At 45.7% G+C, this 9,443-nt stretch overlaps 1 protein-coding gene across 1 annotated transcript; it reads left to right on the forward strand.

Moving 5' to 3' along the window:
* The first annotated feature begins 1,302 nt into the window (after positions 1–1,302).
* Positions 1,303–7,479, forward strand: LOC124691552 (dihydrolipoyllysine-residue acetyltransferase component 2 of pyruvate dehydrogenase complex, mitochondrial-like). Its single transcript, XM_047224842.1, has 19 exons — positions 1,303–1,354; positions 1,994–2,087; positions 2,553–2,626; positions 2,702–2,799; positions 3,079–3,119; positions 3,500–3,555; positions 3,668–3,742; positions 3,845–3,937; positions 4,055–4,303; positions 4,392–4,464; positions 5,153–5,238; positions 5,328–5,413; positions 5,500–5,575; positions 5,702–5,769; positions 5,852–5,918; positions 5,992–6,087; positions 6,168–6,270; positions 6,835–6,930; positions 7,011–7,479. The coding sequence occupies exons 1-19, from the start codon at positions 1,319–1,321 to the stop codon at positions 7,079–7,081; spliced, it is 1,638 nt and encodes a 545-aa protein (XP_047080798.1). The 5' UTR covers positions 1,303–1,318; the 3' UTR covers positions 7,082–7,479.
* The last annotated feature ends 1,964 nt before the right edge of the window (positions 7,480–9,443 follow it).

Here is a 9,443-nt window from a genome sequence, read left to right on the forward strand (position 1 = left end):
GCGACCCAAACCGCGCCCGCGTGTCCGGATGGGGCGAGCCGGGCAAAAACGTGGCCCAGCGCGCGGACCCATCCCTAAAACGGATGGCCGCGGCGTCCGGGACGACACAAACCCGGCCCAAATCTGGGACGAGTTTGCGTGGCCGCGGACGCGAATGCTGGTCGCTCGCGTCCTCCCCTTGTCTGCCCCTGGCCCGCCTGTCTGTCTCCCAAAACACAAACACTCCACTCCACTCCCAAAACCTAGAGATGGCCGACATGAAGCGTGACGCCTCTTCCATGCTATTGTTTGGCACTTTGAAGGAGATGCATGCCGACATAGAGGTGTCCACGGACAAAAGGGATGAGAGAAGGCGCCGGGAGAAAGATGAGGACAGGAAGAACTACTTCGATGTCCAAAAAAAGAAGTTTGAGATTGAAGAGGTCAAGGCCAAGACCAAAGCTAGAGAAATTGAGCTCAAAGAGAGAGAAATTGAGCTCATAGCAATGGCAAGGGCCCAAGAGGTGGAGTTGAAGGCGAAGAAAGTTGAGCTCAAACGGCAAGCCGAGGACAACCTTATCATGAACGCCTACTTAACCAACATGAGCGAGGCGAAGAGAGCTTGGTTCGAGAAGAGGCAGAAGGAGATCCTAGAGCGCCCAAATTGAGTTGACAATCTCAATTTGTAATTTTTATATTTGTTCGAACTATGGCACATTACATTTCTTCATCATGCAACATTTTATTTGATATTATTTTATGCTATTTGATATTATTCTATAATTGTTAGATATTTTTCTATAGTTGTTACATACTATTTATAAGTATGTGTGGCCAGATGGCCTATTTTCCAAAAAAATATGCCAAATGACCAAATGGGTGGTCGCAGGTCGCTGCGTTGGGCGCAGCGTGCGACCCAAACGGACACGCGGACGCGGGGCGCTGTCCGAGTATCCGCGCGGCCACCCAAACATCCCAAAACGGACCGTCCAGCGCGTCCGTTTGGGTCGCCCGGTTGGAGATGCCCTAAGTTGCTTTGACTCATGGCAACAATGGCATTGTCGCATCTTGATTTTGAATATTTTTTGATGGCAATGAAAAAGTTTGAATATGTTTTGGAATAAAGTCGTCGGTAGCATTTCCAATTTCCAAGGGGCAAAGCCGAAGCCAAAGCCAACCCTCCTTCCTACCTTGGGCTGACGTGGACGGCATCGCCGTACATAACAGAACACAACAGCGACCCACACCCATCTCCATCTCCATCCTCCTCCACCCTCCGCCAACGGCCAAACCCTAGGCCGCGCCACCACCCGCCGCCGATCCCGCCTCGCCGCCCGCCATGTCCGCCGCGCACCTCCTCCGCCACTCCCGCAAGGTCCGTCCCCTCCCTTTCCCTCCCTCCTCTCCCCGATCCGATCCGTGCTCTCGATTCCCCGTCACGCAATTACGCTACCGCAATGCGGAACCCCTGGCGGATTCCGCCGGCTCTCCACGCCAGCGGGCGGCAGCAGCAGCACTAGGTACACGTGGGCGCAGCTCCGATCGGGAGGGGGATCGATGCCCTAGCGGCGCGACTTCAGCTCGGGTATCCCAATTGGGGCGAGACAGATTTGTTTCTGTTCCGTGGCGCGATCCCGCGAGCGTAGATCGGGCACCTCATTTCCAGCCCTAGGACCAGAGCAGAGGCGTTCACAGCTCCCGCTCCACACCCTAGATTATCTCCTTCCCAACTGCTTGCTGACTGCTGCTGCTGCTCCGAGTCCGTCCCGACTGACTGACGGTTCCGTATCGCTTCAGAATTTCGTTTCTGCTCACGTGAATTCGCCTCTGCCTCTGCGGGCTGCTTCACCGTGCACGCCTGAATTGCCCTGTCACATGTTAGCTACTGCTCCAGTTATGGGGATACATACATCCCTTTGCATCTGATTATCTCTTGCTACTTGCTACATCGACTCATGGTCTTACCCCATCCGCCGACTCACCGTGGCTCTGCCATCTGCTATTGATTCTGCAGCTGCGGAGCTTGCGGAACGCTATAGACTGCGAGCGCTCCGGCCTGGCGCGCTACTTCTCTACTGGTTCTGGATCCTTTGCCGTCAAGGAAAATGGTACGCTTGTCTTCTTTGCCGTTTTTATTTTCATGGATATTTCTTGATGTGGTTACCGTGCAACTGTTAATCCGGAACATCTGTCCTTCTTTTTTCTCAGTCATCTTGGGGGTACAACAAACAGTAATTCACAATGTACAGGTGTCTAGTACATGTACGTCTAAACATAGACACATTGTTTAATAGTCTATTGATACGCTTACAAGCAGAAGATGCCGAAGTAGATTAATTAAATGTGTCATTTTGTTTCGAGTCATATCACCCTCCTCTTCGCTCTCCTTCTACTCCCACCAAGCGTGTTTCAGCTTACTGAGTCGACCCTGTTATTTCTATGTCAAGTTCTGATTTATCACATATCTAGTTTAGTCGTGCCCCTACTGATCGAGTGCAGGAAGGAGCCACTTTTACTTCTTTTAGACTTTACGTACATAGAGACAAGTATATAATTCAGTGCTTCTTCCTCAGGTGTTGAGAGAAGAATTGGAGGCGCCAGATTTTCTCAGTACAAGCAATCTGGGAAAAACCTTGAGACCTGCAAGGTTACGTCCTTGTAAAATGTGCTCCTTAATTGATGTCCTGTCCTGAATTTCTAATTTCTTGTTTTACCTTTTCAGGTGTCAGTAGGAGGAGTAAATGGAAGCTCTGCTTTCGGAGGAACACTCACCAACCGTATCTCAAGTGGTGTTGCTGGCCTCAATGGTCCACTGTCATGGTATAGTGTGATTTTTTCTGTTATGACTTGTCACGGTGCTACCTTATGTTCCTGTGTGGTAATGCATGAAAGGAACTAGGAATATTTGCTAATTAAATCCCTCGCCAATGACTAATATAAACCGTGAAAGACCCATTGCATTCCGCTAAGGTCCCTTGAACTATTCCTTGCCACTTTTCAGTCGTTCCTACCGAAATGTTCGATGGCTTTACTCTTTCTTCCAGTTACGAGAATAATGATCTGAAGGTGATTAATCTCTTCTTTGTATTTTTTTTTCAGTGTGCGGTTAGCCTCAGCAAGGTCTTTCTCAAGTAGTGCAGGTACTCTCGCTGTTGAATGTTTGTATATGCCCTTGAATAGAAGGACTTCATTTGACAACCAGAAATTGCAAATATTGTAAAACAGCTTGGTTCTTTTTGTGTAACTATTGTGCAAGGATGGTTCCCTCCATTCATATCTAAGCATTGCAACATACTAGGATTTTTTGTCCACATATATTTCTATGTAAACTGCCAGGGTAGTTTTTTTTGTTCCATATTCAGGCATTCTTTTGCTACAGAAGTTTTAGTATCTTGAAATCTGGCCCCTATATCTCCACCATCGTTTTGGTTCCTGTTTTAAAATTCTCTGAGCACTCCAGTGAGTATAGCACAAGCAAGGTACCAATGTTAGATTTCTTAACATACTGCATTTATTACAGACCTACCACCACATCAGGAAATTGGGATGCCATCACTTTCTCCTACGATGACTGAGGTACTTATTACCTAAAGTTATTAGTATGAATAGAATAATTGGAGAACTGCAGTTAGTCTCTATTCTTCAAAATCTCACATATAGTACAACCTGATACTTGTATTATCTGCAGGGAAACATTGCTAAGTGGGTGAAGAAGGAAGGGGACCAAGTCTCACCTGGTGAAGTTCTGTGCGAGGTTGAAACGGTAAGGTTTCATCTGTAATGTTAGCTTTGATATTTTTACTAAGTATTTTCTCACAACTGCAGCAGAAGGTAAATAACATCTGGATGCATTTCTTCTGATTAGGATAAAGCCACAGTTGAGATGGAGTGCATGGAAGAGGGCTATCTTGCTAAGATTGTTCAGGGTGATGGTGCCAAGGAGATTAAAGTTGGCGAGGTAAGTATTTTACTGTCCAAAGAATCTATAATTCTATTGCATATTATTTCATATTGTTATCCTGATGCTTGTATGTTTTACTGACGTAATCTTGGTTGTCCTATGCTGCTCCCTTAGATCATCTGTGTGACAGTCGAAGAAGAGGGTGACATCGAGAAGTTTAAAGATTATAAACCATCGTCTTCCGATGCACCTGTAGCTCCTTCTGAATCAAAGGCTAAATCTGAACCTGCGGAGCCAAAGGCAGAGGAGAAAGTGCCTGCCAAGGCTCCTGAGCCGAAGGCCCCAAAGACCGAAGAAGCTTCTCGATCTGGCGATAGAATATTCTCCAGCCCCCTTGCAAGAAAATTAGCAGAAGATAACAATGTAAGTCTTTACTTGAGTTAGTCTAGATACTTGCTTTAGGCAGTCGCACAGTGCAGTCAAATGAATGCATGAACATGTTCTCAAACAGGTCCCACTATCAAGTGTAAAAGGCACTGGTCCTGATGGTCGTATTCTGAAGGCAGACATTGAAGATTACTTGGGTATGTTGGCTATGCACGTGCTCTTAAATCTTTATGTCAATGTTGATTTGGATGTTTTCCGATTGCTTATCTGTGCCATTGGTTGTTTACTTGCTCTTTAGTGGTGTTTTCTTGGTAGTTGTGAGTTTGTAGAGGGCTTGTGAGAGTCACTACTCACTTGACACATTTAACTGACATGCATATGTTCTGAGCTCTTATGTTTCTATTTACATGCAACATTAGATTATTCTAGTTATGCAGAAGACAATCTTCTCCTTTCTGACACTCCCAGACTATGATGATATTTGCAATCACATCACATGCATTCCAGTCTTTGATAATGTAGTTGCAACATGCCCAGTGCATTTCATTTCATGCTTGCTTAGAAAATAGAAATCCTTAGAGCTGGGTTGATCTCCAAAAGACTACGCATAAAGAGTGGCTATGGTGCATGGTTACATTTTTTCCACGATCTGCTAACCATCTGAATCTGAATTTTACAAATGTAAGTAGTTGAGTGGGAAATCTTTTAAAGGAGAAAAAGGTTTAAATGAAATTTTAGTTAAACCTTGCATTAGAAGAACCAAGTAAAACGAAATCATGCCATGTAGCTCATTATGTTATGCATGATTTGGCTTCTGCTAATCTTCTATTGTGTGAATTTAGTGTAATCCAACCAGTGTCTAATGATTATTTTTGCTTAACAAAGCTTCTGCGACCAAGGGTGGCAAGAGCGAGATTTTTGCCGCTTCAGGATTAGATTACACTGATATTCCAAATGCGCAGATAAGAAAGGTATGTTTCTACATCGCAGAATGCTTTCAAGACTCTGTTTGGTTGATCTTATCTGCCTTGCAGTGTTTCTTAAGGCCTGTTCTTTTCAGGTTACTGCGAACCGCCTCTTAGCCTCTAAACAGACCATCCCGCATTACTACTTGACAGTTGACACACGCGTCGATAATCTTATCAAGTATGGATCACCATTAATTTAGTACTGCTGCACCTACGTAACTTTTTTTTTTCTAAAAAAGAGTTCCTCATTTTGTTCTGATACAGGCTGCGAGGAGAATTGAACCCTCAGCAAGAAGCTTCTGGTGGAAAGAAGATATCTATTAATGACCTTGTTATAAAGGTAATTGTTGTTCATCCCTTTTTGTGCCTTTATGGTGGTTATGACAGGCGCATTGTTTCTCAGATCACATTTGGTTCTTGAGTATGTGATCTGCAGTTTTAAAATTTACCTTCATGTTTTGTGCAGGCTGCAGCTTTGGCTCTTCGAAAGGTCCCCCAGTGTAACAGTTCTTGGATGAATGATTTTATCCGCCAGTAAGTTTCCAGGAGCACTTATACCTAACACTTCAATTATATTGGCAAGAAATGTGATATGACAAATGTATTTCTCATGCAGATACAACAATGTGAACATAAATGTCGCTGTACAAACTGAGCATGGATTGTTTGTTCCAGTAGTTAGGGTAAGTTATAGTTTAAACAAGTTCAGTTCGTGGAACTTTTCCCATAATCTAACTTGTTCATATTGAATTGCAGGATGCAGACAAGAAGGGACTTGGTACAATCGGTGAGGAGGTGAAGCAGTTGGCTCAAAGAGCAAGGGATAACAGCTTAAAACCACAAGATTATGAGGTATGGATTGCATGGTGGATGATAAGCATGAAATCAACATCAGTTGTCCAGTCCTTGACGATTTTTATTTAATGTTTCAGGGTGGCACGTTCACAGTATCAAACTTGGGAGGTCCTTTTGGAATTAAACAATTCTGTGCTATCATAAATCCTCCCCAATCAGCAATCTTGGCCATTGGTTCTGGTAAGAACTCTTGTTACGTATTCACCATGTATCGCTAATAAGTTGTTAGTTCACACCGTGTAAAAGTATAAGAAGTCGTTTGGTATCCATCATTTGTGCCTGGAATCCTGGAATTCATTTTGAAATTCCATAGGTGGGCTGTTTGGTTGTCAAAGAATTGGGCCGTCATTTCATTTAGGATATCCAGCAAAATGACACCATGGGTAAACACGATTCCGAGCTGAGACCTGTCATTCTGCATTGTGTCCAATGTTTACTTTTGAGTAACCCTTAGTTTTGTCGGCATGACTTTTGCATATAGTTTTAAGGTCTTGTGCCTTTTGTTTCTGTATCCTACTTTGTAGTATAATTAGGTCCTCCTTATGCTATTAGATATAGCCTTTTGTTTCTGTATCCTACTTTGTAGTATAATTAGATCCTCCTTCTGCTATTAGATATAGCCTTTTGTTTCTGTATCCTACTTTGTAGTATAATTAGATCCTCCTTCTGCTATTAGATATATTCAGCCCGTGCTACCCCCCGTAGAGGTTAGTTGTTTACCTGATATATTTTTCTTTTGAGCAGCTGAGAAGAGGGTGATACCTGGCAGTGCGGATGGTCAGTATGAGTTTGGTTCCTACATGTCAGTAACAATGAGCTGTGATCACAGGGTTATTGATGGTATGCCTGAATGAACGTTGACTTCCTGAATGAGCAGGGTGACAAATTAACATCTGTTGACAAAATATTCTGTATTGTAGGTGCAATTGGTGCGGAATTCCTGAAAGCGTTCAAGGGCTACATCGAGAACCCAACGACAATGTTGCTATAAAGTTAGGAGGATGAAAACTATTCTTGTCAAGTTCATGAATAATGCACAGAATGGTGCTGTCTCGTTTTACATAACCTCGGCATGGTCTTGTGGGATCCAGAGGGCCGGAACCAAGAGCACAGACCCAACACAGGATGACCTGATTTTTTGGCCTGAAAACTCAGTTGTTCTTTTTCCCTTCTTTTTTTCTCCCGGAGTTATGATGAAAAGTATGTTCGGCTTACATACTCTGCTGAGCTCATTTTTGTCGGTTTTGTGCCACTGAGAAATCTTGAGTATAGGGAGTTGCCATTTTTCTATATATATACACGTAAACTTAACCAGGAGGCTCAGAAAATGGTCGGAATAAATAAGCCATGGTGGATGAAACACCACCTTTTTGTTCGTTCAGTGACGCAGCTAAACTGTACTCTCTGGCGCTGTTGGATGTGGCGATTATATTCCTTCGGTTTGAGATTCCAAACATTGCAAGTAATTGAAATCTTCCATGCTTTTTTCTCCATAGGGATCACGTAATTTATCCTTTTTTTCCCTTCTTTTGGCGGATGGTTACGAGACCTTTGGGCCTGTGGTGAACCAAGTTTTGTAAACAAACTTTGATCTCCATCCCTTATTTTGGCGGATGACTACAAGACCTTTTAAAAACAGACACGAGAAAATAGATTTCCCAAAAACTTTGCAGATAGAATCTTAAAAGATAGAAAAATATAAAACTATTTCTACGGTTTCTTGCACTCGCTAAAACTAGCAGCTGCTGCCAAAGTCAATGCCGCCTAAGCACACGTTTAAGGAGATGGGGAGCCTCCACCATAGCCAGATTCGAAAAAACACCATCGCTAACGAAGCTTTGTGAGTCGATGAACAGGTCGAGACACGTGTCGATGTGGCACGTCGATCGGGGACGTCCACATGCTTCCTTGAACCAAGATCCACCGCATCCTGTCGATCAAGTAGGGGAACAACGACAGATCCTCACCGTCGTTGTGGAAAACGACAAACGCCCGCGACACGTCGAGAAACAGATCTCGTCAGATCTGAAGAGCGGCGAGAAGACCAAGCTGTCGATCTAAAGAATCGACAAGCACACATTGTCATCAACTCCGAGCCGCCGCCATGAAGATCGATGCCGGTGTGGGAGTAGAGTTGAGGCAAATTTATTCGCCCGAGTGTCGCTCCCACCACCCCAACGACGGACCACAACAGAAAAACCCTAACCCTAACTACAGAGCGGAGGAGCAAGGCTCCCCCTCCCTCCTGCTGCAGGAGCGGCAAGGAAGGAGAGGAAACCGGCGTCTTGGCAAGTGGTGATGGGAGGGAGATGGGCATCCGCCGCCAAGAAGATGGCGAACGGACGCAAGCAGTTCTACTATACTACTACAAGAAACCTGAAATTAATTTGCTCCCATTCTGCACCAGGACCCTTCTTATCATGCCACCTCAGGAGCCTCTAAGAAATCAATTATTCGCATATAGTTATCTTAAGCTTGCTGTTTGACTATACATGGTAACCTAACCTTAAAACCTTTCTAGGCACTTCAACTGATGTACTAAGCTCTCTTCTGGTGACTGGTGAGATTAGTATATCGGTGTGTACTAAATTACTAAATTTGCTGCATGATTCAGAGCAGGGATAAGAGCATCTCCATCGGCGCCTCCGATAGCAGCCCCAATAGCATTTTGGGGGCCGGCAGCGAAAATGGGCTCGCACCGGTACGCCCCAAACGTCGCCGGCCAATTTTGGAGCCCAATAGAATCGCCGGCAACCCCGTGCCGGCCCCTTCGCCAAGGGCGCGAATCGGGCGCGCCGGCACCTCGCGGCACGTCTGAAAACGAGTGTGGGCTCCACCTAGCAGCCAGACACACCGTTTTCCCACCTCCTACACACGCCCGAGCCGACTCCCACCCCTCTAGATCGCCACCGTCGCCGCCGCGCCCACCCTGCTTGCAATAGACACCGCCGACTGTCTAGGAACCGCCGTCATCGACACGGCCGCCACCCCCTCGACCGGCGGCCGATGTTTCGCCCGGAACAGAGCTCGCCGCCACCGCGATAGTATCGCCCCGCCCGCAAGGTGTTCATCCGATTGCCGCGATGGACAGCGACGACGAGATGATGGTGCAGCTGTTCACGGAGGAGCAGAACGCTTAGGCTGTTCGGCGGCAACAGCAACAGCTGATTCTGACGAACATGCTGCGCGTTCGCCAGCCTTTCTTCGTCGTGCCTCGGCGCGGCGACTCAAAGCCAGGCAAGAGGAGGAACATCAACCAACATCGTGAAGCCGGCGCAATGTTGCTTGACGCCGACTACTTCAACGACGACGCGACTCATTCGCCGAAGGAATTTCGGCGACGGTTTAGGATG

This window comes from Lolium rigidum, chromosome 2 (assembly GCF_022539505.1).
Source record: "Lolium rigidum isolate FL_2022 chromosome 2, APGP_CSIRO_Lrig_0.1, whole genome shotgun sequence".
Taxonomy (NCBI): domain Eukaryota; kingdom Viridiplantae; phylum Streptophyta; class Magnoliopsida; order Poales; family Poaceae; genus Lolium; species Lolium rigidum.

Excerpts from the sequence above, each read along its gene's own strand:
- LOC124691552 (XM_047224842.1), top strand. The coding sequence starts at position 1,319 with ATGTCCGCCGCGCACCTCCTCCGCCACTCCCGCAAG. Across the intron at positions 5,770-5,851 it reads ATGAATGATTTTATCCGCCA|ATACAACAATGTGAACATAA; the intron begins GTAAGTTTCCAG and ends TTTCTCATGCAG. Across the intron at positions 6,271-6,834 it reads AATCTTGGCCATTGGTTCTG|CTGAGAAGAGGGTGATACCT; the intron begins GTAAGAACTCTT and ends TCTTTTGAGCAG.